This window comes from Corvus hawaiiensis, chromosome 2 (assembly GCF_020740725.1).
Source record: "Corvus hawaiiensis isolate bCorHaw1 chromosome 2, bCorHaw1.pri.cur, whole genome shotgun sequence".
NCBI classification, from domain to species: Eukaryota; Metazoa; Chordata; class Aves; order Passeriformes; family Corvidae; genus Corvus; species Corvus hawaiiensis.
Window position 1 is genome coordinate 92,862,676 of NC_063214.1, and position 27,423 is coordinate 92,890,098.

At 43.4% G+C, this 27,423-nt stretch overlaps 1 protein-coding gene across 12 annotated transcripts in view; it reads left to right on the forward strand.

Moving 5' to 3' along the window:
* The window catches only part of MAP4K4 (mitogen-activated protein kinase kinase kinase kinase 4), a 168,032-nt gene that overhangs the window by 64,843 nt on the left and 75,766 nt on the right, over positions 1 to 27,423 (forward strand). For all 12 annotated transcript variants that reach the window (XM_048325912.1, XM_048325926.1, XM_048325903.1 and 9 more), the window contains exon 3: positions 15,684 to 15,740. In XM_048325912.1, coding sequence (XP_048181869.1) covers positions 15,684 to 15,740 — 57 coding nt within the window. The remainder of the gene's footprint in view (positions 1 to 15,683; positions 15,741 to 27,423) is intronic.

Genomic DNA, 27,423 nt, shown 5'->3' on the forward strand with positions numbered 1-27,423 from the left:
AGTGGAGAAATGTTGGGTTTCTTGTATTTTTTTCCTTTTGCTCTGGAATAGTGTCTCTTGAAATTCTCAAACTAATGAGCAGGCTAAATGGAAACTGCATTATCAGTTTTTAAGTGTGTATAGAAGATAGTTTGTAAGCTACTGAAGTGATAGTAAAAATGAAAATAAAAAGCAGAGTCATCAAAATCCATTAAAGTAAAACCAAGCACTTAACTATTTTTTTCTTAAATGGAGTGCTGATGTTTGCCAGTAACTTGTATCTGTTTACTTTCTTTGCCCCAACCATTTGGTTTCACATTGAAGAACCCTTGCTCTGTGCTTCTTGCAGATACTTGGCTGTTATAGCTCCTCAAATTATTTGGATCTTGGATGGTTCTATCTCTGATCTCTTAGCTTTGCCTCTTTCTTGGTTGCACTTCGGGTTTGTGGCAAAAATCAGAAAAGGAAGCCCTTTCTACCTTTCTGCTGGTAGAAGGTACAAGCTCCTTCCCTTCTTTCTGCCATATGGGCATCTTAAATGCTTCCAGCCTTGAATTCTCATGTTTATTTGAACTCAAGTCCAGTGTAATATCAAATTAAGCTTTGGGAGTTTTCTTAATGTTTCAGATGGAAATTCATTGGCATCTTTGAGCTTTGTTTTGTTTATTTTCTTTCCAGGCATCTCAGTTTAGGATGTGTGGTAACTAGATGAGGAGAAAGAGCACAAGATCCCTGAGTTTTTTACTTGTTTTTTTTCACTAAAACATCCTCTCAGGCCCTGATCTAGATAGAATAAGACCTTTGGGACAGACCTGTGTACCTGTGGGGACCTGACTGCCCTCCTTCAGATTGCGTGTAGCTGCAGTGGGTGCCCTTGGGAGGGTCAGAAAGCCAGTTGTAGGAGCCTGCCTCACTGCCACAGACAAAGTCAGGCAGAGGTGAGTGATGATGGAAAATGTGTTTTGGCATGTACATGTGTGACTCTTTGTGTGTTTTTCACCTTCAGTGATAGTGGAGCAGCATTCCAACCAGAGTGTAACAACTTTGCCAGAGACTGGTCTGCCAGGGCTGCGCTTTGCTGGCCGCCTCCAACACTCCTTTCTTTTGTGCCCTGTAGTTTCTGAATGTTGGTAGTTTCCCTGTGCGGTGAAGCAATCTCACCGACTGGGCTGATGGATGGGGTGGGATTCTGACTTTTGTCAGGGTTTTCTTACTCAGAGTAGGTTGTATGAGTGGTGAAATGGTCATTGATGCCGAGGTTTAGAGCATGGTGCCATAGTCAGCCCTTGGCTTGTCTGTGTGTTTGATGGGGCTGCCCCACACTTGGCATAAATATGCATCTGTCCGTGTGTGTCCATAACTGACAGCACTTTCGGCTAAATTTTGTCTTGCATGTGCTTTGCCTGGTGATCCATGGTTCAGTGAAATTGCTTTAAGTGTTACCTATTGCTCGTGCTTGTGTTTTGCAAAACAAGCGCTTGGACTTGTTCTGAATTCTACTTTGACAGCAGTTGCAATAGCTGTGCACTGTATAATTGAGCAATCTATTTCAGCATTCCATCTTCATGTTTTTGGTGCAGACACATGATTATAATAAACTGTAATGCTCTTTCAGTAATTAGACAAGTGGCTGTAAATTCATAAGGTGAACTTTAAAAGCATTGGAACTTTTGTAAATCCAGTTTTATTACAATTTAAAAATAGTTACTTTGTTTTAGCTGTCCTCATAGTGCTGCAGTCTGGGACCGGCACATCTAGGGTGCGTAGACCCCTCCCCAGCATCTTGGAAATCCAGTCCTGCTGGTGATACAACATTCAGACTGGTGGAAAGGACTTTGTTTTCTTTCCCTGATAGAAGGGAGCAGAAGTAGTAGGGCAGCATCTCAACTGATTTAATTTTGTTTTCAGTGCATGGCACTTAATTGGAAGATTGCTTAATTCTAGGAACTGCTGTTCTGCACCACCATACCACATAATGTAATTAGGTCACGGCTGTAGTGTTTGGTCGGAGTACCTGGTTGTGATTAACAGAACTCTTTTCCAGATTCAAGTGGTGATTTGTTTAAATGGCGGGTAGCTTTTCAGGCAGTGTTGCTTAAACTTTGTAGGTAGGCTTCCATGTGTCCTAGGAAAGTGACTGAGCAGATACCTTATAACAAGTGGAAGGCTTCTACTCTTAAAAAAAATTATTTATTTCCGGTCCCCCTCTTCAATCTTTTTAGTAAGGTTCAAGTGGTGGAACGAATGGTAAAAGATTAAGTTTGGCTACAGCTTTGACGTTATGTATATCTGTGTTTTAAGGATTAAAATTTTTTAAAGTTTAAATTCTGAGTGGGATTAAGCAGTATTTTCACTTGTGGCTTCCTAACCAAAAACTTACTGGAGGTTTCTGGGCTGTTCCCCATCTGGGCATTGGGTCTGTCTCTGAGCTGCAGTAGCTGAGGTGACTGGTTATTTTGCAAAGAGCCATGTGGCAGGAGGCAGTGTGCTGGCTCCTGGTGTGCTGCACTCCAGATGTGTCTGGGTGCATCCTTCACAGTCAGCTCCATCTGCTCTTGGAGACACCAGTGTATTGGCAGATATGTGGGATCTTTCATGACTGCCTCTTTGGAAACCACCCAGCTGGGGATGGAAACTTTGGGTGTGTGGGGCGCTCCTGAGTCAGGGCTGAATGATTGCTGGAGAAATATTTTTTTTTGTTTGCAGGGGGCTGGGACTGTCTATAGGTTCCCATTTCTGTATTTAGGGGAGATGGGCCCAGAGATGATCAGCCTGCTGTAGTCATCAGCTGGGCAGGTCCACTGTCTGCTTCCTTCATGTTGTGTCCTGGCCCTCAGCGAGAGGTGTCCCTGCTGTCTCTTCCGTTTATGTGAGTCTGGCTGCCAAGACGTTTGCAGGGCCAGAGGGACAACTTTGTTGCCCATGTGGGGGGAGTGTTCTTCCTTTCCCTTTGCCACCTGAGAAGTGCTGCAGTATTACAGAGGTTTCATGGATAGTGATGCTGGGCTAAGCTGCCAGGCTATAACTGGCTACAAAATGTATGAGTCATGCTCCTCAGCTGAATTTGATTGTTCCTCCTCTTTTGCAGTCTGGGGCAATAGTAAGTTTTCCTATTTGTTCCAGTTTACCGAATGATTTACAACCAAAAGCTTGGCCTTTCTGACTAGCAATTTTTATATTACATCTAATGGCAGTTGTGGTCCAGAGTAGTGACTTGTGGTTTGCAGGAATGGCTGATGTTGGATCATGAGCTGAATAATAGTTTTGTGTGTGTCATGGTGTCATGAGAAAAGAGATTTTTATTTTTCCCAAAGTGCAATTGTTACTAGAAATTTAGAAATACTAAAAAAGTCTTCACTGTATATCCTACCTTCAGCTACAGAAGGTGTGTGTGTTGGGCACTAAAATCATAGAATCACAGAACTGTTTAGGTTGAAAAAGACCTTTAGGATCAAGTCCAACTATTAACCCAGCACTGCCAAGTCCACCAATAAATCAGGGCCCCAACTGCCACATCTATATGTCTTTTGAATACCTCCACAGGTGGCGACTCCACTGCTTCCCTGGGCATCCTGTTCCAATGCCTAACCACTCTTTCTGTGAAGAAATTAATCCTAATATCCAATCTAAACCTCCCTCAGCACAACTCAAGTCCATTTCCTTTGGTTCTGTCGCTTGTTTGCTTAGGAGAAGGGACTGACCCCCACTGTGTTACAGCCTCCTTTCAGGTGATTGTAGAGAGCAGTAAGGTCTCCCCTGAGCCTTTTTCCCCAGGCCAAACACCCCCAGCTCCCTCAGCCACTCCTGATGGGGCTTGTGTTCTAGCCCCTTCACCAGTTCCACTGCCCTTCTCTGGACATGCTCCAGCATCTCAATGTCCTTCTTGTAGTGATGGGCCCAGAACTGAACACAGGACTCAAGGTGATGCCTCACCAGTGCTGAGTACAGGGGGACAATCCCTGCCCTGGTCCTGCTTGCCACAGTATTGCTGATACAGGCCAGGATGCTGTTGGGTCTCTTGGCCACCTGGGTGCATTCCTGTGTTTCCTGCCCCTTCTTCCAAAGGTCATAAACTCTCCTTTTTTCCCCAAGTTCCACCCAAAGCTCTTTGTTCAGTCAGGCCAGCCTTTCTCCCTGCCAGCTTGTCTTTCATCACATGGGGATGGGCTGCTCCTGTGCCTTTGTGATTTCCTTCTTGTAGAATGTCCATCCTTTCTGGACCCCTTTGTCCCTCAGGGCTACCTTCCAATGGACTTTGCCAACCAATTTCCAAGACAGGCCAAGGTGGCAGTTCTGCTGCCCTCCCTCTTACTTGTTTAAGAACTGAAAACTCTTACCATTTCGTGATTGCTTTGCTCAAGAGGCCTCCAACCATCACATCACCCACCAGTCCTTCTCTGTTCGCAAACAGCAGTTCTCATGGGGAAGCTTCCCTAGTTGTCCACATTTGACCAGCTGCATCAGGAGGTTACAATCTTCCACACTCTCCAAGACCCACCTGGACTGTTTCCTCTCTGCTGTGTTGTACTTCCAGCAGGCATCTGGTAAGTTAAAGTTCCCCATGAGAATAAGGGCCAGTGATCATGAGATGACTCCCAGCTGCTTGTAGAATATTCCATCTGCCTCTTCATCCTGATTGGGTGGTCTGTAACAGACTCCCACTGGGATATCTGCCTAGGCCTTCCCTCTGATTCTTATCCATAAACACTCCACCCTGTCATCACCATCATTAAACTCTGGGCAGTCAAAACACTCCCTAACACACAGGGCTACCCCACTGCCTCTCCTTCCTTGCCTGTCCTTTCTGAACAGTTTATAGCCGTCTATTGCAGCTCTGTAATTGTATGAGTTATCGCACCATGTTGCTGTGATGGCAGCTGTATAATAGTTTTCCTTCTGTGTGATGACTTCTAGCTCCTCCTGTTTGTTGCCTGTGCTGTGTGCATTGGTGTAGACACGCTTCAGTTCGTCGGTTGATTCCACCACCTTTTTATGGGAAGAAGCCCTAATTTTTCCGTGATTGTTCTCAGGTACTTCTGTGGTTTCCAACACACTGATAACCCATTCCATCTTTGCTGTCGTATGAATCTCCATCTCCAGCCTTCACTAAGACAGCAGACTGAAGGACCTTGGTAGCACACTGTCCCACAAACATTGGCATGCTTCTCCCAGGCTTATCTCTAGTGACCCTGGTTTTATCCTTTTCCCCTTTCAAACCTAGTTCAAGGCTCTTTCAATGTTAACTGCTGTCCAAAGATCCTTTTCTCCTTCTGAGAGAGGTGTACCCTGTCTGCCAGCAGGCCTGCTGTCATGTAGACTGACCGATGACCAAACCCCCCAAAATTCTGCTGGGGGCACCAGACTCCGAGCCAGGTATTGATCTGCTGACTCTTCCTGTAGAAAGAAACCTAACAAAGCCTTTTACACCAAAATAACTTGTGCTCAATCTGCATTTTATTTGTTCCCTGAGTACACAGCAAGGCAGGTAAATACCAGCTGCAATGGCAGCAGTACTGTGGCCTTGCATTGCAAGTTCTCCCAAGGAATTTCTTTCCCTTTTTGTTTGCCACAACCTGGTCTGTGAAAGCCTGTAGCGTGTTATTTAGGAGTGGTGAACGTGTTTTGACTAGTTTTTGCGAGGCACTTGCTGTGTTCTTGAGTACTCGGTAAAAAGTCATTATTGGAGAACACACAGCCTCCATTTCCTTAATGCCGTTCTTTTCCGTGGATTAACCTGTGAGCTGAATGTGTTGCATAATGGCTTTTCTGTCATCTGGCCCTTTCACATAATAAATATGTTGGCCACAGGCTTTGGGAATGCAACTTACATACTACCCAGGTAGCAACAGAGAGGAAATGGCATTTATTTTGGTCCTCCTTTTGCTAAATAAATAAATGGCTCTGTAACCTCTGAGACTGGGGAGCTGTTGTTACTGACTCTGGTATAGAAAGGGTTGTTAGTACAGGCTTGAATTTCTGAGCCAAACTCCTGCTGACAAAGCAGAAATAGTTTGAGGTCTGAAAATACTGTCTGAGTGTTTGAAAATAGTTTGTGTGGACACAAAGCTGTTTACAGATCACTTGCTGGCCACCAGCCAGTTTCTCAAGGACAAGGTGGTTTGGATTTTTTTTTTTCCCCTTTAAAATCACAGATGTACTTGGCAGGTTATCAGAAGATAAAAATGCTGTAAATAGTCTCCTGGTGCGAGTCCTCATTTAATTAAAATACATGCAACTTTAGGCTAAATGTTGCTTGCAAGCAAGTTGGTAAAATATATCTGAATTTGTTTTTACATGTGGGGTTACAGTATAAGACATGGTCCCTATTCTTTTCAAGAATGCTTCTTACTGTAGTACTCCTGCAGCATACCTTGTGTTCTACAAGATGTATTTTAGTTTTCAGCAGTATCTGCCTGGAAGATTCTGGCTTCCTAGTCGAGAGTGGCAAGGAGACATCACTAACTGGAACTGGTGCTGATGATGTTTGTAATGGCTAAAGGAAAGAGAATCGAAGAATAGAATATCCTGAGTTGGAAGGGACCCACAAGGACCATTGAAGCCCAACTCCTGATGGCAGCCAGTGTCTCCCCTCAGTAGGAGAAGCAAAAAGCTCAAAACCAATTCCAGCCCTTCTTCTTGTGTGGGGTAGCACTGGAGGAGTATTAACAGTTGGACTGGAACTTATTTTTTATATATATACATATATATGTATATTTATATAAATAAATGTGTATTTAAGAGTTCATTGACTTTTCGTCTTTAATGCTAATGTTCTGGAATTTTTTAAAGGCTGCCAATGTGAAATCTCTCATTTTAACCACGTTGAAATAAAATTCATTACACAGCCTGATTTCCTGCTCTGTTCAGCTGTATTGTTCTGCTGGGAAGGTATACATGGAAATAGTTCTCCTTCCCCTTGCCCCTCATTAATATTAAGCTAGCAGCTCCTCCCCATGGAGTGTGTTATCATCTTGTGATGCAGCTAGACAAAAGGTGTGACTCTCTTGATGAGGACAGCTGTACGGGGCAGTGTGTGTTGGGCTCCTCTGTGCAACAGCAAACCCAAAAACATACTAACAATTGAAATTAAAAGCAGCAAAGCCAATTGTTCCCCCTTTTCCCTTCCCACTATGTCTTTTGCATTTACAGTGATGTTTTATGCCTTCCAAAACAATTGCCCTATCCATTTAGCATTCTTGAAATAAAAGAAAAGGTTGATTTCTTTAATTACCCTTCCTTGCTGCTGTCCAGGAGGCTGCTGGACATTTCAGGATGGTGTCGCAGGCAGCCAAAACCTGAAGCAGCATAGCTGGACACCTGCTGTCTGTGACTGCTGGATGCTGTCCAGGGAGGGCCACTGACCTCTCGCTGCCTGGCAATGGCTGTCACCCATTTCTCGAAGCCAGTCTCTTTTGACAGTAGATGGAATGCAGCAAGGCTGGTATGGTGGGTGTGGGCTTATCTTTCCTTCTGTCAGTGGTATACGACCTCTGACCATGCCCCCCACGAGAGTGCAGGCTGCTTTCAACAGAGCTGGTGCATGGAGGGGCAGGGACTAACTAGGGCTTGATTATTATTTTTTCTCCCCCCAAAGAAAAGTATGCATTTTGTGGCACTTCTGTGTACTCAGTGCCTATTTTTACGTCTTACCCTCTCTTTCCAAAGGGGTGTGCCCAGCACTGAGGTGGTTTCTCTGCAAGTTGGTGGTGAGCGTGAGCAAAGTGAAATGGGTGCAGACTTGCCTGGCTATGCAGAGGGCCTTGGTCACAAGGTGTCAATTGCTCCTCTCAGTCGGAAAGTTCTGCTTGTCCAGGGTGATGATTAAATGTCAATATGAATTCATTTAAAAAGCAGTCAAAGAGAAGCAGCCCCAGGCTTTTTTCATCCAGGCTTAGTTTGATGTCACTCTGCGGAAGGAATGGAGAGACTCTGCCCTTTATCTGCCATCTCTCTCAGCTGCAAAAGCACCTGCATTGTTTCAAAGCCCCTGTCCACCCATGTGGTGACCCTGGTAGGTCAGTTCGGGCCATGCTTGGTCTGAGGTAGGAATCTTGTGTGGTGCATGATGTCTCTGAAGTGACGCTGGGTAGTTGTGGTGCCATGTGGCAGGCACAGGGCTTGCTCTAGTGACTTGTGGTGGTTCCCTTCAATGTGATTAACACAGCCCCTGTTGCAGGGACTTGCTATGAGCATGCCACCAAACTGGGTGTGCCGCTCCTTCGGGCAGTGGCCAATACCCAGTGGAAAGTGTGTTGTGGTGACAGTGCCTGTCAAGGCGTAAGATGAGAAATCAGTAGCAGTCTGTATCAACAGACCATGTAATTTTGTATCTACAAGTACATGTTTTATAATTTTGATCTAAATTCTTTTCTTGATGTTCTCCATCTGGCTCATTTTTAATTATAGTTGCCAAAAAGAAATTGTTCTATATAGAGGAGAACATTGCAGGGCATCCAGAGACACCTATCGGTGTTAGGAGGAGTGGATTTAGTGACTGGTAAAACCATTTAGGTAGGGTGAAGAACTGGTTTGAATGAGGGCCAGTTGATTTTACCTGATGTTTCCAAAGGAAGCCAAATGTGGTCTAAGCCAACTGAGTCCATGTGGGAGGTATGCCTCTATTCTGATTTAATAATTTTCTTTCATTTTAGTTTGGTTTGGTTTTTTTTTTTTTTGGTGTCTTTCAGTAGTGTGCTAACTAAATCACCCAGAAAGGTTTAAAACCAGAAAAAAAGTGCAAGAATTAATAAAGTCCGTCTCTTTTTGGACAGGGCTGGGGGTGCAGACTCCATTATGAGAGAAAATGAGTGATGATGTCTTTAGTAAAAGTCACTAAATCTGGACATAGAATGGTGGCAGCTGGAAGAATGGGATGATGACTTCAAGAATGGCTTGTGAAGAGGGTATCTTCCAGGCTGGGATCTCAAGCCAGTTAGCTCAAGTGTCCTTTTAGAAGAAGCCTCTAGTCTGCAGGAAGCTCTGGGTGATCACCTACAGAGCAGCAAAGCTTGATCTAACACACAGCCGATGGCCTTGTGTGAAGATGCATTGCAGCCTTGCTGCCAGTATTGCCAGCAGACCCTCATTTGTCAGCCTTCCTGCTCGGTATCTGAGGAATGAAAAAGAGGGAAATCTGTAGCTTTCACTTGGTAAGGGAATGTTTAGTGCTATTTGAGCCAGGAAATTTGTGGTTTTGAAGGGATCCCGGCTGGCTGAATGGACTGCAGTTGACATGACTGGGTAACAAAGGACCAGCCATGGTCTTAAACTGTACAGCTGCACTGCTCTTACCCTCCCCTTCCCCTGCAACATCCCCTTCTTTTGCTATCTTTTTTAATCTATTGCCAGGTGAAGTGTTTCAGTGGCTGTGAACTGAAACCGGCATGAACGTCAGGCCTCAGGCAAATCTTTTCAAGGCTCCTTGGGGAATTGGTGTTGTTTTCCAGGTGAATTGTCAAGAGAACTGTCTGCTTTTGCAGTTCTCGTTCTGTCTTCACCCATCAGACAAAAACATCTCCTGCCGATAGGTGGGACCAGGTGGACTGCTGGGCAGGGTGCTGGGAATCAGCAGAGATGCCTCCTAGCTGAGCTCTGCAATTGACCTGTTGTTATCCTGGGAAAGTTAGATTGTGGCTTTCTGCCATGCTTTTCCCACCATCCTTTCTCCTCCTTCCCCTTTCTCTTCTTCCTATTTAGGCAATGAGCTGTTTGGGAGAAGGAAATGCCTCTGATAATGTATATCCAGCATCTTTCACAGTGGGAAAGCTACCACAAAACTCGGAATCAAAATGAAAAATAGTGAATAGAACTCTCCTTTTTTTCTTCCTAGTGGGTAACATCTTTTCACTCTGTCCCCAGAAGGACAAAACTGATAATAACTGTGCATCTTTCTGTGCATTATTTCGCAGAATGCACTACTGTGCATGAGTAAATTGTCATTATTATTTCTTCAATAGGCAGCTAGTGAGCCTGTGGATATCAAAAGCAGGATAGAGAGTATGTTGTTTTCTGTTTTCCTTTTCAGGCATTTGATGTCAAGAGTTAGATAGAAGGAAAACACAGAGGTTTGTCCTGTCTTTGACTTAAACAGTGCTAGTCTTTAATAGTTCTGGTTAGTTTGGGTTTAGAAATCATCTAACAGGATGACTTCTTCTTGTGTAATTCTGCAGTGATTTTCCAGGTCTTTGTACGGAGGTTCTTTTGCTGATTTTTATTCTAGTTTTCCTGCCAGATAAACATTATCTCTTTTTTTTTTTACAAATTTCCATCGCTGGAGCCTATGATTACTTGCCTTACGGAATGCTGTATCAGTAGAACAGCATTATTTTGGTTACAAATACAGTTAGGTACACTTTTTGCTTAAGAGCACATTACATATAACTTTTTGGTTTTGACTGGGGAGGTTGTTTTCACTTTGTGCCATTCTGTCTGCATGTCAAAAATATGTTCTGTTTCCTCCACAAGCACTGCTCCCATTGCTTTTCACAGGCTAGACCTGGTCTTTTCGGGGAGTGGAAAGAAACGCTATGTAGAGTCCAAGTTTTCACAATGCAAAGTTGGTTGGTGTACAACTTTCTACTTTGACGACTGACAAAAAGAGCTGATGGCAAACATGGCTTGGAATAATAAGTTATCATTTACTGCACTGGGGCGTGCAACCTAATAACAGAGTATTGCTTCATGGCTTGTTGCCTCGGGCTGGTAGGAGTTTAGAGCCAGCTGAATGAGAAGCAAATTGGAAAGTTAAGTTTGGCACGGGGGCATTATACAGCACTCACTACTAAGAGGTGGCACTGAGGTGAATTTTCACTTGATGGCATGTCTAAATCTGGTCTGCTGCTTCTGCATGCGTTGTGGCAACTGAAATTGGATTAGTAGATTTTTTTTTTTCAAATCAGTTCCTCTTCTTTCTACAACTGTCAGCATAGAATACTGGGAGCTGGGAGAAATTTACCGAGGACTTAATTGTGTACAGTGCACAGGATAATCCGAAGTTGCAAGTCATGAGTCACAAATGGTGCATTCCTTCCTTAATGCATGATGTTGCCCCATATGCTGCTTCCATGCCATTTAGCTGGGGAACAAGCTTCCAGGAGCTGTCTCCCAAAGGCATGCTAGTACACAGGTCTGAAACTGTGTTAGTAGGAGAATTACATTACTGTGACATAAATTTCTTGGATAATTGGGGAGAGGTGGGGGAAGGAGGTAAATTAGCTGATAGAATTTTCTTTTGCACTTCATTTGCATAGTTCTTTGATATCATTAAGGCACAAGAAAAAAAAAAAAGCACCATGAAAAACAGCACATAACACCACTTGCCTTTGAACCTTTCTAAACCAAAAATTTTACAGTAATAATGTGTGTGAAGGAAGAAAGAGGCAAGAAGTAGGTGTATTAACTGACTTGGAGAGTGTGGGAAGGCTTGAAATTTATAATGTTCTGCAGATCTTGGCAGTCTACCAAGGATTCCCCTTGTCCCCTCTGCTTTTCAACATGCATAAAGCCCACTGAGATGAGAAATAAACACCATAGTGCTATCAGACATGACTGGGAATGTACTTAAGTAGAGGATTCAGTTTAAGATACAATTAAATGCTGCAGTGTTGCTGTGTAGATGAGAACTACAGCTCTGTGTAAATGAACTTTCAGTCGTCTGCATGAGAAGAAACAGGACAAGATTTGAGGTTGGCGGTCTCAATTCTGTTGATTTGCTCATCCCAACAGGCCATTTAAAAATGCAGTGGTACAAGTAGCACTCTTAAAAATATTCTTACGCTGCTTCCTTGGGAGGATAAGTGCTTTAATATGAATAGAACCGTGAAAGGAGGGAGAGAAAAGTGGGGAGAATGTGTAAGAAACAAGAAGTAGTTAGGAGATTTTGGTGAATAAAATCTTAATGTGGGCTAAATGAAGGGAATGTGTTGGTGGGCTCATTTCCATGGGGACAAGCTGACAGTGCTGATGTTTTCTTGTGGTTCCCATGCTGAAACCCAGTAAGAGGCAAACTCTCACTCCCAGGATGATGTAGTGTTTTCTACCTGTTGCTGCCACTATTTGCAGAAACCTCTGCAGCTTCCTCACTCCATTGGCTCTGGAGACAGTCAGCTTATGCTTAGCAAGATGCATCTAGGTTGCTGTTGTCTTCATTGCACATTTCCTATCCCCACAACGTTCTGGCCGTGGGACAGACAGTATCTTGTGATCCCCAGCCTCTGATATTTGGCATCTAGCAATATTTTAAGAAGCTGCTGTTTTCAGTTAGCATGGGTTGCATTTTGCAATATTGCAGAGCTTTTCAGATATCCAGATGGTAATTGCCAACACTTTGCCTGGAGAAACAAAGCTGCAAGAATCTCTGCCTTGCCATGGGCATGGGGATCCCTGGATGCCCTGAGGGGCCACATGTCCACACTGCACTGAAGCAAGGGCCTCATTCTGCAAAAAAATGTTATTCCAATGGAGTGTGTTGCTGAGATATGGTGTCTGGATGGAGCCTTGATGGCTATTGCATTTGTGAAGTGCCCTGTGAGCAGAATTTGAATAAATTTTAATCCCAGGAGATTGAGTTCAGAGGTTTTCTCCCATCTATGATTTCTGCAGTTCTTTCTTCACATTCAGCCACTTTGCAATTTTATTATTACTCTTTTTAACACGGACAAATTTTTCCAAAGCGAAAGCTGGCCATGAAAATCTTAACGATTGGTTTCCAAAGTGGGAATGCTTAGCCATTTCATGTTGCGAGCAAAATTATACCAGCATGCTAATAGTTTGACAGGCCTGTTCTTGAGCAGAGCTGTTAAGCAGATAAACAAACAAACAAACAAATACTCTGCTCATGCTTATATGCTATGCTTGTGATATTTGGTCTTTCCCGCCCTCTGAAAAAATTTTTAATGAAAAGAATGTGGCTTCAAAATGTCCTTTTACTTCTCTCATATAAATTAATGTCATGCAGGCCATCCCTCCTCCTCCCCATATGTTGTAGATTTTTAGAATATGAATGCTCCATACATTACAAAAAGGGTATTTGGAGTAATTTTAAACAATATTCTGAAGTGACCAGGGTTTAAATTTGGCCTGGGATACTGAGCAGACCACACTTCCCACACTCTGCAGTTCCCTTGCTTTCAGTCCCTTAGGAGGGTTATGTAGAAGCTTTTCCCCTCCCAGAAGAAGCAAAGTGAAACATGAGCAGTCGCTGTGTTCTGCTGTAGCTGGCCCCAGTTTTCATAGGAACACTTGTGGAGGCACCAGCAGGATCCCATAAAGCTTCAGGGGAAGGATGGTAGGGCTGGTGCACATTAGTCATCCCGAGTGGGCCAGTCTCACAGGGAAGAACATTGACTCAAGAAAAGCTGTGAAGCTGAGCACTGGGAAATTTTAGGTGTCTCTCTGGAAATAGCAAGCCCACCAGTAGTTAGTAGATTTAAAAAGACAAATAGAGCAAAAATTCCAAAAAATGCTACTTTGCTCTTCTGCATGCCACATTTTCTGTTTGAGTATGTTCTGCCACCATTTTAGCATCTCCACTTTGATGCAGAGTGAATGGGGAACTGTATTTCACTGCTTTTTTTAAAAAAAGTTTCTTTCCTCAGACCTTAGTGTTGTGAGGGTTTTTTCCTCAGAGATGTCTTTGTTTTTCTCTTATCTTTAGCATACTGTTTTTGTACCTAAAACTCTGATTCCCATGTCCTTGGGCTTTCAAGTTCCTTCAACAAAGCTGTGGAAAATGGGGGCAGAGCTGAGAGTAGGCATTTTTCCACTTCGGTGTAAGCCATTTTCCCCTCCTTCCTTGTGGGATGGTAAGTCTTGAGGAGAAGACCACAGGCTTTTGTCATTAGGCAGAGGTCCAGTGTGGGAAATTAGAGTTGGAAATCTCCTGGGCTTGCTGAAAGACTTTGGTTCACGAAGTAGTAAGGTCAAGGTGGGGTCAGTGTTGGCTACTGCACACATGTTACGACCCCTAACTTTGTTTCAAAATTGAAACCAGCTTGAGACCAAGCTGTAAAAAGAAATGCCTGCGGTAAAGCGAGTTTACAGAGCAAGCAAAAGCCTGAGCACACTAATGTATTTATAGAAAGCATGTGGATTGGTTAGTAAGGGGGAGAGTGAAGCACAAGAGCTGTGGAAGAAAGGTGAGGCAGTGAATTCTGCAGCATTTCATCCTTTTGAATGCAGCAGCAATGCCTGGCCATTACCTCCATGGAGGGCATCGTAACGTGTGAAGGGGTCAAGACGTCTCTAAAGAGACTAGTGGTTTGGGGTGCTTCAGTTCTGGGGTGCCAGTCTCAAAAGACCCTGTAAAGAGATTAATATGTTAGTCCAGGAAAAAAAGATACTATTCATGTCCGTCACATAGGTTTCTGCCTAGGAAAGTCAGAAGTTGGTGAGGAGAGAGATAAAGGAACTGTGACTTCAGTTAAATGTTCCATTATGTTCTTATCATTATTTCTGATAAAAATGAAGAAATTTAATGGGCATACCTGTTGCTAGAGGGCTTGACTGATGCAGATAAGAACCTTTGGGGATGGTGCCTGGGAAAGTGGTTGGGAGACTGGGCTGTTTGACTGGCTTAGGATAGGCTGCTGGGTGTTACACTGAGTGTTAAGTGGAGAGCTGGAAAATATCGATATTAAGACCATTTCTAACTGCCTGTTTAGGAAAAAAAGTACACAACAGCTAACTGATGTCTCTACCTTGTGTAAACATACACTGGAGAGAAAAAGGCTTTTGTTAGAAGTCAGCTGAGGCGAGTTACAGCCCACCAGGACTGGAGGGGCTTGCCATGCCGCCTGCTTCCTAGCCCTGTGATCTGCATCCTGCTGGTTCCGGCTCTGTTTCAACTGCAGAACAAACCAGTTTAATTTCCTGGACTGCAATCCCCTGCCCCACCCCACAGTTTGCTTTTTCTGTGTTAACTTTCTGCCATTTTAGTGATCTCGATCGGCTTATCATATGATACAATGAGTGCCAGAAGGAGCTCAGTGCTCCTGGGAGAAATATGTGACAGGAGGCTGGAAGGAGGCAGAGGAAGGAAGGGTAGGAGCTCCCTGCTGCAGGAGCTGGGATCTATTAACTCAGCTCCAGCTGTACTGAGAAACTGTACCCTTACTGTGGTGTAGCTGAAGGGAGATGACGTCTTGTTCTTGTCTTGCCATTGTGAGACAAGCAAAGAGAGCTCTTGCAGGTCTGATGCATCCCTTGCAGAAACCCCACTTTTTTACTTGGGAAGACCAAACCAGTGAGAAATGTCCAAGCCCTAAGCATGGGCTAACCATGCTTACTAGGTAAAGCATGTTATATGTCACCTAGGTGCTAGGCATTGGTGCATACAAATAAAATATGCAACACGTGGAATTTAGTTATTCTGACATGGGATTAAACTATCGTTACTGATGATGAGCTTTGCTAAAGTAAACAGAAGGGAAGCTGTGAATATAGCCTGTTTGTACTTGATGATCATCATTTTAATGAGGAGAAAAAAAAAGGGTTCTAAAATTTTAATAGGAACACTTCAAATTTGTTATTGTTGTTGTTGTTTTAACCATCTAGAGTATTTGTAATGTTTCCTAGAAAGTATCATAAGGGTCCGGCATAGCTGGGGAAAACCCAGTGACTGGAACGCTTGTCCAAGTGTTTTGCTCTGTGTAAGCTGAAGGGATGGATGAGATGCTGGTGCTGACTGTTCTCTCTCTGTTACTCAGGGTCGCCATGTCAAAACGGGCCAGCTGGCAGCCATCAAAGTCATGGATGTTACTGAGGTGAGTAGAGGAACCTTCTGCTTTATTAGCAACGTGTAAAATTTAATAATGATATATATATATGGCACTTACCTCATATTTCTGTTGAAAGGCATGGTCCTTGCATGTGAGTGTTAGCTCTCTGCTTGCAGGACCTGACCTCTCCAGTCCATCTGCCCAAGATTTCTGTGTGCCTGTGTGCTCGGGCGTTTGGCCTTCACAAATTGCATTGTCTAGTCCCAAGGCACATGGGTGCATGCAGCACTCCCTTTTCAGAAATTTCTTAGAAGAGGGGGAGAAAGTTCAGATTGCTTGCTTCCCACTTTTTTCTCTGAAATGTATCATCTTGCTTTTACTGAAAAAGAAGGTGAGGTGCCTGCTTGATGTAGAGGATAGTGTTCTCCCTGGTACATCTGCAACCTACAAAGGGTATATGTTTATTCAAAGGAATGGGTCCAATGTAGTTCCAAGAAGCCTAAAAACGGAAGTACCTGCAGGAATGATGAGCAGATTGCTAACAGAATTCAGCAGTGTAAAGCAGTTGTAGTAACTGACCCACGGGGATTTATTGTGGAGCTTTAGATGGGAAAGAGGGGAAAGTAAGAGTCAAAGAAATAAAAAATATATGCCTATATTTGCATCCTTAGGTGTCTTGCAGTTATGCTGTTCAAAAAGCAATCAGTCTAAATTAAGTCTTCAAAAGATGAAGAAAAGCATGGGTTTCTCCCTGTTATTCCATTTGTGTTGTATAGAGTTCCATTCACAAATTAGAAGCTTCACATTTAAAATCAAGTGAGATCCTCCCATGTGATATCTGCAAAGCTTGACTGATACCACTCTTCTGTAGAGAGGTTGTGCCTTTTCAAACTGTCATACTTTTCTGAACTTACGAACTTACATAGAGGGAATAATTATGTTAATGCATGTACATTGTACAGAGCAGGGGGTCTTTGGCCAAGATGGTTATAGCAAGCAAAACTTCTGCAAGGGTATTGCTGCAAAATATTTTATAGTTTAGTGTGTGTATAGGTGCAACAAGTAAAAATGGCCTTGGACACAAGGTCCTAGATGAGCGGTAGGGTGTAACAGGTAAACAGGCAGGAGAAGAGGGAAACAAGATGGCAGGGTTAGGTCAACTGATAGGACTTCAGTCTTATCTCCAAATCTCGAGTGACTGATGGACAGTGTGACTGCTGCTCTCTGACTTCAGCTGTTGTGTCTGCCAACAGCTAGATATTCTTTTTTTGTGAGATGGCTTGATAAAGATCAATTTTCAGCTGAAGTTTTTCAAAGGCTGCCTTCACGAGGAGGCAGTGCTTTTTTTGCTGCAGTTAACAAGCAGAGAAACCAGAGAAGAATGAAGGTGCATTGACACACAGTGAATGTTCTTTGTACAGCAGATGTTTTCATTTTTGCAGCAGTTTTACACAGGGCAGCTTGCTGGACTGTGCATGGCAATGGCTTCTTCCACAGTGTTAAGATGGGCTCTACTGCACACTCCCTCTGTTTTTAATAGCATGTATTAATCAGAAACAGTTGTAATAGAGAGGTTGCACAGAAAAAGGAAAACAGTTGAAAAATGCTGTCTATACTATGGCTAAGCTCATATTGCAGGAGATGGCTTAAGTTTTGAAACTTTCTGTAATTTTTGTCTGGTTTTGAAAAGCGAGTTGTATATTGGCACTGTCTTTTATCTCATAAGTGCAATGCTTTTTTAGGGGATGAAATGTAGTCAGAGGGAGGAGTTTGGAGATGTTAGCCCCATGCAGCTTAAAAGCATTGTCATTCCTACCAGTGGAGCTCATGTGTTTTTGCTTCAAAGTAAAGAGCCCACAGAGACTAAAAATGTGTAAATTCTTCCAAGTTGTACTAAGTCAGCTCCAGGCATGGAGTGATACTGTTGCAATGTACCATTCTCTCAGTGGCAGATGTGGCCGTAGGATGTTCTTGTCCAGCCTTGCTCACTGGTTCCTTGCCTGTTTCCCAACACTTGTGCCGACACAGCTGCCTTGGTGCCAGATGGTCACCTGGATCAGTGAATGGGCCCTGGTCCCAGTTTAAAAACACCGTTACTCCTCTCCTTCCCCATGTTATTTATAACCTGGATTGGTTCATTGATTGAGTTCAGCACATGATGTTGCAAACTCTTGTGCGGTTGCTATGAAGAAGGTGGCATGAGACTGGAAAAGAGCCACTGCTGGCCATCAGGGAAAAGGGGCAGTAGCTCAAACTGACATTTCTGCCAGAGATGGCCATATCCTCAAACCATAGCTTCGGTTTCATGAACACCTCCTTTGCTGGCAAACAGTGCAGGTCCATCCTGGTTCTAGCTCACCACAACTTACAGGGACTGTGGGAGGAGAGAACACGGGGACAGAGAGGGCAGTGACTGCCACCATTAGCACTGTTCCAAAAGAAGTGGTGAAGGAACCACAGCCACAAATTCACCTTCTCCGCTTTAAGAGCTACAGTTAGGTGAACTGCTATTGGTAATACTGTATCCATGCCCATGGAGAAAGAGGCTCCAGTGGAAACTTCCACAAAACTGAAATTGTGGTTTTCTGATGAGTGGCTGCTTGAAGCTGTAGGTGATTTGTGCCTATGTGCATATTTTACTGGCAGTGTTACGCCTTTCTGCTTAAATTCAAGTGGTGCTGTGGGGGATAGCTGATTATTCTGACTAACCTGAACTGAGAACAGATGCAAGACTTCCTTTCTTCTGGGATACTTCTGATCCAGTGCTTGCTTTGCCAAATGCTTAACAAATTAGAAAACCTAATGTATTGGCATGCTCTGTGGGCACACCCCAGATTTTCAGTTTTCAAGGCCATGATTCTGCAATTCACACATTGCTCAAGATCAGTGAAGTTATGTCAGTTCTGGACTGTAAAGCTTTGATCACCTCAAAGGAGGGATGTCAAACTCAGAGTGAAGGCTTTCCTTAAAAAGTTTTGGTTGGCATGAAGAAAATGAGGTAGTATAACCTCTGACTAGAGGCATTGGAAGAAGTATTACAGCTCTGTAGTGCACATGGCACTGTGGAAATGCTCTTCATCCTTCTCATCTTTTCTTGTGGTTTTCTCTTTAGACTTTAATTTTGAAAAGAATGATGGCAAGGATGAGAAAAGAGGAGGTGGGCTGAAGCCTATCAGCTTGATCTTTGAATAAATTATGACTAGTTAGTTCTGCTGCCTGAAACGTTGGGGGATGTTGATGTGCATAAAACTTTCCTGCCTATTCTACTTCCCTCCTTTCTGAACAAATAAAGAAAATACTTAGAAGACTGAATCTTTGCAGATCTTTAGATCTACAGCAGTAAAGCAAGCACTAATGGAACAGTAAGATCTAAAATCTATAAGTTTTACTACAGAATGATGCACAGGTAGGTCTTCTTTTCACTTTCTGAGGGCAAAGCTGCAGCGCATGTAGGCTGAAAAAATTTCACTGGAGCATAGAACAAATAAAACCAAAAAACCCACCAGTCTTCATCAACGGAAAGCTATTCTCACTCCTTATTGGAATGAGCCCAATGACAGTAAAAGGGGAACAATGCAAACTATCAGCGTATGCGCACTTTGAAAATTGTTTTACAAAATCTACATATGTAGGATGAATCTCATGCTGCTTGCTTGTTGTGAGGGAGGCATTATATATAGTCTGTCCTTAATCTTTCTGTTGTAAGGTCTCTGTTCCTTTTGTGACATTATTTTGGAGAAGGTGTTGCTCAGTCTGCATTGATCCCTTCCACTCACTGACCATACTGTTAGGTTTCCATGATTGTAAGACTGCCATGACTGCTAAGATTTGGCAGTCCTTGTTTAGTTGGAAGAATCTGTTTTCTTGTGAAGCAAATAGCATTTAAAACCTTAGCAAAACTTACTTGGCAAATCTGCCTGCATCCAAGCTGTTAACTTGCATTACACCCTAAAGCCTGACTCTGCTTAACTCCTTTGGAGCCTTTCCTTGCAGCTGCACGGTTGTTTCCAGTGTTGCTCCTGTGTTCCGCTTCCAGCGATGCTTTTCTCTTTGTAAAGTTTAATAACTGATTTTGAGGGAAAAATACAATTGCTTCTCTTCTATTTGTTATAACCCCTGACGCTAGTGCTTCTTCCTCCTACCTCTTCCCACACACACTCTTGGCATCCCTTGGGAAAGTTTTCCACATGCCTTTTTTAATAGCAGCATTTCTCAGCTCTTGTGCCCAGTGTTTCATGACTTGTCCAATCTAGTCTGTGTAAAATTATACTAAGTAAACAACTGGATACTGTATCCTGCTGATTTATGAAAGGAGTTGGATTGCTTTTAGTGCTTGCCTGTCTTGCTGTTTCTGTGTGTCCTCTGCAGAAAAATTAACAACCTCAGACCAAAGCCTCCAGGCCTGCAGAGAACCATGGCACATCTCCCATATCTAGACAGGAAGGGTTCCCTGAGTTACTCACTGCCACCTTCCTTACTCTGCTGACTGCTTATTTCTGTTGCAATATGCAAGTCACTTTGATTCTTGTGAGTCTGTATCTTATGGCCTACATGGTGTTATAAACTACAATTGTGTGGGTAATCTGTCCATTGTCCATAGGACATCTCAAAGCAGTCTGCAGAAAAATCGCAGATAAATAAAAAAGTGTATTCCCACACAAACTAGCAGACAAAATGAAGGAAAAATGAAATAATAAGCACCAAAAGTTTGCGCTATTACATATATTCTTGTTTTCCCCATGAAAACTCAAAGACAATCTATGGATTTTGATCTGTTTGAAGGGAAAAAAAAAGTTGGTGGCTCACTTTGGAAGATTGGGAAATACAGATCCTCCTGGCCCTGTGCAACAGAACTGGGTCAAGCCAGCTTGGAGAAGCTGAGTAAGGGCGGTCCTTTTAGTGTAGAGATGTGAATGCAGTGCTTTACCTGGCTGTATCTGGCTTAGGGCGGCTGCCTGATAAAGTGCTTACGTACCAGTCCATGGCTGTACTTACTGTAAAGTTAGCCAAAGCAAAACTAAAGTCACTAGAGTTACTTTGCCATTTCACTGTTTCATAGGAGTCACCACTTCTTAATGTGACTTGGGGAAAATTGATCAGGGGCCTAAAAATCCAGATTGTTCCATGGAGAGTACTGGCACTCTGCTTGCTTGTCCCTGAAATAAGAGGTTGCTTACTACTAGTATGAACATCATTCTGTAGTCTTTGGTTAAACAGTTAGCTGGCAAAATAAGGAATCGTTCTGTGGAAAAGAAGTAAATGGGAAAGGTACTGAGAATGTGGACAGCCCTTCTGTCCAGTTCTCCTGAAGCTGATCAACCTCAGATCTCTTCTAGAGACTAGGTAAAAAAACCCCAAACCACTGCTGGGAACTATATATTACAGTTCAGAGGAAAACAGAGCTGGCCAGAGTGGTCCCTTGAGCTGTAACACCTGGTTTTGGAGGAGGTCAAAAAGAGCTATGATAGTCTTGCAGCCAGTAGGGCAGCCTTTTTTGAACTGCAGAGAATTTGTATAATTTATTGTTTCCTTCCTTAACTGAGATCCCTCACCTACCTCTGCTGCATGCCCTCGCCCAGCAGCTTGGCACAGTTCTTCCCCCTGCTTTGCCATGGAACTGATGCCGGGAGGTTCAGCCGTGGGTGCTGGCAGGGTCTGCAGTGCTGGCTGGTGTCAGTGTGGGACCGGGCTCTGCTGCAGCTCCATGCTGCCTGTTTTTCTGCAAGACCCCCGTTTGGTCAGAGGTGGTTCTGTCCACCTTCAGGGCAAGGGTGGTGCATAGGGCATTGTAGGGGTGCCAGACATGTCACAACACCCCTGCCCTTGGGTGGCTGGGAAGTTTCTTGGATTGCCAGCTCATAGTTCTAACAGGGTAGAATGACATTTAACTCTAAAGAGCCTTTTGTCCTTACAAGGAGCAGTGACTTTATCTCCCAGCAAGGCAGATACATCTAACACCTGGCTTAAGTCAGAGCTGCAGTTTCTGGATGCAGTCCAAGAAATTTCCTGGAGCAGTGCTGGCACCAGTTTTGATAAAGGGCAAACTTCACTCTATTCATCTGATTACTCAGGTGGTTAGCAAGATTGTCAGGCTGGAGAAGGTTATTTGGAAAGGGGAGGATGTCTGGTTTGATGCAGTTGAAGAGGGAGCTTCACAGGCATTTGAGATCAGGGCAAAAAGCTGTGGCTGTTATCGAGCAGCTTGGGAAATTATACTGCTGGAGAGAGCTGATGTTGAGCACTAAGGCTCTGCATTGCTGTGTCCCTGTAAGGAGCAACTTTGCACTGATACTGTGTGTTTGAGGGAAAAATTTCCAAAGGAGAGAAGAAAATGGATATAAGCCATTCATACATACTTGTTTCTCTGTCTGCTTATTTCTTATGCAAGATTTTCACCTGAGAGGAAGACAGTTGTTCTTGTGGGTATACCTCTGTATACATTTTAACAAGCTTGTTTTGGAAACCCGTTTCAAGGCTGAAAGAAGCAGGTGTTTTCCTTTTGCCATGAAGATCATTGAGGGCACCATTGCTGCCTCACCAGCATCTCTCAACAGCAATAGAGCTTTAGCTGTAAAGGCTTCATGGTGCTCATGTAGCAGGATTCCTGTTGCATGGCTTTAAGAGCTGAGGCTGGGTGATGGCTTCATACTCAAAGTTGATTGTGGAACACAGTGTGAAGAAAGTGTAAAGAAAGCTGTGTTGCCTCTGCCTTCTCCTCATCTGTATGTTTATGTCTGATGTGCAAGGTTCTTGTCCTGTCTAGCAGAAAATGTTTTACCAGTGCTCTGTAAATTGAAATGTAGTTTAGATAACACAACTGGAAGTTATGGCCACATAAAGGGAACTTTGTAGTTTGGAGTGTAAAATAATCTCCTTTTTTTCAGGGAGACAGCTTTAAAAATTTGCCTACCTGGCTGTAAGAGAACCAGATAACACTCTGCTGTAGCACAACAGATGATGCTCAGGGTATATTCCCCCGCTGTGGCACCGAGATCTGTTATTGCTCATCAGTATGTGAGGGCACCTATTGGAACATAATGGAAACAGCTACAGCTGACTTCTATAGGCAGAAGGGCAGGATTGCAATTTCTCTGCAAGTCTTGAGCTCTTTGGACAAGTCTGGACTTCTTAAAAAATTTCTTTCCTTCGGTCTGATGGTGCAGCTGCAGTGACACACTGAGAAAGAAAGAATAAGTCATCTAGGTGAATTCGTTGACGTCTATTACCATCCTTGGGCACTAATACCAGTCTAGGTGGGCAATACTCATGCATTTAAGCTTTAATACTGTGCCTAATTTTCTTCGGTCATTAGGCTTGATACCTGCAATCACCTGAAGTTCTGCTGTTAGCATTGACAAAGAGATCACTAGTGACACATGATTTCATATGTGTACAATTGACTGCTAGCATCTATCTGTGTTCTGGACCCTAGTACTAACAGTGGTGAAGGCTCAATGTGGATAGCATGCAGATGCTTTCACAGTTGAGATATTTTACCTACCAGTCGTACCTGCACTGACATGAATTTGAACAATAATAGCCTGTGCAAATTCTAGTGATGGAGCATTTCTTCTGAGCTGAGAGGAGTGTTTGTGCAGGTGACCTCAATGCTGGTGATTTGCTGCTGCCTTCCCCAGTGCTGAGCTCTGATTGTCTCAGCTGTCTGAGGAGGTTCGAGTTCTGATGGGAAACAAATGTTTTGTGTGCAGATAACAGCAAGAAGTATGAGGCTGTGTTTTATATAATTTGTCAGACACAGAGCACAGCTCAATTTACCCCCAGTGAGTCAGACATATTGTCTACTCAAGGAAAACAAGGCAACCTTCTCAATGCAGTGTTAGAGCATGTGTGCTCTTGCCTGCTTGGGCAGAGTGAAACCAATAAGGATTGTGACAGAGCGTTGTGCTTTCATTTTAGCAAGTTTTTATGCTGAACTTGAGTCTGCATAGGCAAGCAAAAGATCTCAGGTCTAGTATAAGCTGCTGTCTTTCTGAGGTACACTTTAAAATCTGGCTTGGGCATTAGGATCAAAGTCAGGGGAATTAATTCTCTGTTTATATTAAAGGGGATATATCTGCTTGAAATGTAATCTCTCTTGACTGTGTTTAATTGTAGTTTCATAAACTGCACCTGCCTGTGGGCTCCTCCTGTTTTTGCTGCAGCGTTCCATATTTTTATCTTGACTTCCTAAGGAAATGAGGCTTCTTGGTGATACTGAATGTGTCCTGCCTTCTTTTCCACCAAATACCTTTAGGATCTGCTGGTTGACTTCAGCCACGTTTAATAAGGAGAAATTCCAGAGATACAAAGTCCTGACAAGTTATGTGAAAACTGACAGGCTTCATGGAGAAGGGAGGAGCTGAAATTTATAGCCTCTGCTTTGAAAATGGTAGGCAGACCTTAGCCACCTTCCATTATCAGTCAGCTGGCCACTGTTCTGCAGTAAATCATGAGGAAAAAGTAGATCACTTCATTTTTATTTAAGGAAAAAGTTCTGTGCAGTGTAGCACATGCAAACTACTTTCAAGCATTTTAAAATCTCCTCTGGTTCTTTCTTTAGTTTATGGGTCCACAAATCTAGTACTGTACATTTGGGATTATCCTGTGTGATTTCTCTCCCCTTCTTTCTTAATGTGCATATGTATATATAAATATAAAATAGCAATGTTATTCTCCAACATTTAATGAGACAAAAATGTTTTTTCTAAGTCCCTCAATGGTGCTTCTTTTGCAAGGCACAGTTTGAGTGATTGTGCATGGAATTGTTGGCTAAAATAAAGTCTTAAAGCCGAGCTCCTAAATCTAGAGATTATGGTAGCAAGTGCTAATGCTAGAGGACCTGGGAATTCATTGTACCCTAAGCTGGTTTGTAACCACAATAAACACTGCCCTTGTGCCTAAAGCGTTCTTCTTCCCCTGTGCCCAATCTCTTAAATATGCAATGGAAAGCACACAGCTGAGCTAGTGTTAAAAGAGCCTTGAAGATGCTGTGCAAACTAGTTCAGTTGACCAGTGTAGGAGAAGATGCTGTTTGTCTCTGGAGCCCAGAAGTGTCTCAAATCCTTTCCAACAATGCTCCTGTGTACCTACCTCCAGATAGAAAGTAGCCTCTCTGTCAGAAAACACTAGATAAAGTGCAGAGAACACTTTAGATAGAAGTGCAAAGGTGTTGTCATTAAATTGCAAAGATTGGTGCTTCATAATAAGCAGATGGTTTAGTCTTGCTCTCTCTTATTAAGACCCTGCTTCAAGCAGGACAGAGGCACACTTTGTTGTTGTTGTGATGTTTACTTGTTGATTTTTTTAATGTCAGGCTTTATTTCTTGAACATTTCATCAGTGTTTTGTTCTGAAAGCTGAATCTGTGGGAAGTGAGCGAGCTAACAGCAGAAATGGTACTGTTCCAGTGTGGACAGCAAGCACATGGGTGTTGTGTTTTGCCTCACATCCACCAGGTAAAATGGTAGTTTCTTTACCCAGCACATCACTGGTGCAAAAGATAGCCTGCTCTCTTTTGCACCTCATTCTGTAAGATGGATGGGTGCCTCCACAAGTGTCCCTCTCTCTGCCTAGTGGAGGGGTCAGTTCCAGAAGCAAGCTCAACTTTTGTGTGTTGGTTTGTGTAAGAGGTGTTTCTGCAGCATTTCACTTCAGCAGGAATATTTTCCACTGTAGCACCTTCTTCCTGAACAGAGTTTTAGTGTTTGATTCTAGACGTGGTAAGAACTAAGTGGAAATCCTAGTGTAAATGCAGCAGCCCACAGATCTTCAGATAACTACTACCGGCCTGGCAAAGCACCTCAGCTCTGCCTGCAAGAGTAAGAGAGGAGAGTGTCCATGATCCCTGAAAATAATTTTCTCATGTGGAATATTTTACCAAATGGAAATGTAATTGGGCAGAGAGACCAGAGGCAGCAGGGAGAGAGTATGCTGGTGGCTGCTTGGCTCCCCCTGTGCTAACCCATCCTCCTGGCCAGGGCTGCAGGCAGACAGGCAGCCCTGAGTCACTGGTGTGGAAACACTGATGCAAAGACAGCATTATTAAGGAGTGTTTTATTTGTCTCTTGCATATTTTACCTCAGCTCCCTTTCCGCTAGCATTTATTGTAGTTGCCTCTCTTTGAGCCTGTAGGACAAAATAATTTTTATAAATGAGTTTGTTGGTTTTCACTCTGAATTTGTCTTTCTACTTCTCTTACTACACTCCTGTGCAACAATTTTTTACATATGAAGCCTTGCATTAATTATAAAATGATGGAGTCTCACTGATTCATAGATCAGAGGGGGCTGCATGATCAAACAAGTCTGCAATCAAATTTGAGTCCCTGAGGGAGATGTCTGTTCCTATGTCAGAACTGCTGCTGCTCCCCAATTCTGATTAAAAAGTTTGGGAAATTTACCAAGCTTAGTCTTGATTTGGCAACACAAATTGTAAGAGTTTGCACTGTTCATGTAAAAGTAGATGGGTCAGCATGTAAATGCAAACTCATTCTCTGTGCCTACAAATGTAAACAAACTGTGTGTAAATTCAGGAAAGGATTTCTCCCACTGGCATGAAAAAAAGGAGGAATAGTTGCATTTTCTATTTGTAAATGTTCAGATGGCATCTTGTTATGCTTCCTCCTGACATAGGTGTCTGTGTTCTTCCCATTTCTAGTTACTTTTCCCTAGAGATAAGGTTTTACAATACAGCAAAGACAGTTGGGTGTCTGGATGCTATTGCAGGGACAGCCCTGCCTCTCTTCCCTTCCTTTCTAAGTTCCCGTTGCACCAGCATCTATCGGGTCCCATCCTGTGCTCCACTTGCAAGGAAATATATATATATTCTTTTCTTAAGTACAGAGTAGCTTTCTACTGTTTTTGCCCTCGCTAAAGCTGGCCAGGTGCTGGGTGAGAGGGGCCAGGCAGGATGGGGAGTGGAAGTGGCAGCTTCTGGGAGCTGCATCTCCACAGGGAGCAGCAGCATCTCCACAGGGTCACAGTTGTGAGGCTGCCTGAGGAACCCAGAGCCATCCCTTTGCAGTGCGAATGCAGGAGGAAAGCCGGCTGCAGCGCCTTTCCAACATCTTGGCTGCATCTTTCTCAGCCACCTGCAGTGACCGCTGAGGGGCTGTTTGTAGTGCTCCAACCTGCAGATTTAGGAGTAAAGAATGGAATGTAAAGGTCTTCTGCAGGGATTCCCCTACCCTCCAATTCTTTGCACTGTGCAACAGGCTATCTTAAGTCTGCTTGCTTGCCTCAGAAATTACTTCCCTTTCTGCTTTGGATGATTTCCATAATACTCATTGTGATTCTGAATTCCAGTGTTCAGGATAATGTCAGAGTGAAGAATCGCTGGGTGGCAAGCTCAATTTCAGTGTGGAGCGAGAAAACCTGTGCTGAGTTTGTGTGATGCCAGCTGCCTCCGACCTGGTGACCCGTGGGAGACTGGCTTAGCTGAACCTCATTGTGGACCATGCCCCATGTTTGCAGGCAGAGAGCCTTGTTAACCCTGAGTTTAATGGTGCTTTGGTTAGTGAATGGCAAAAGAAAACAACCCTTTAGTGGACTAATCCAGGTAGCCAAAGTAGATCTACCTCTGAAAGACATCTGTTTGCTTTAAGTGAAGGTCAGAGTCAAAAGCTCAGCCTGCCCTTGCTGTGTATGCTTGGATGTTACCATTGCTAATTCACTGAATGTCACTCATTCTTCCTTCACACAGTAGTTAGATATGATTTAAATCAGCAGGTT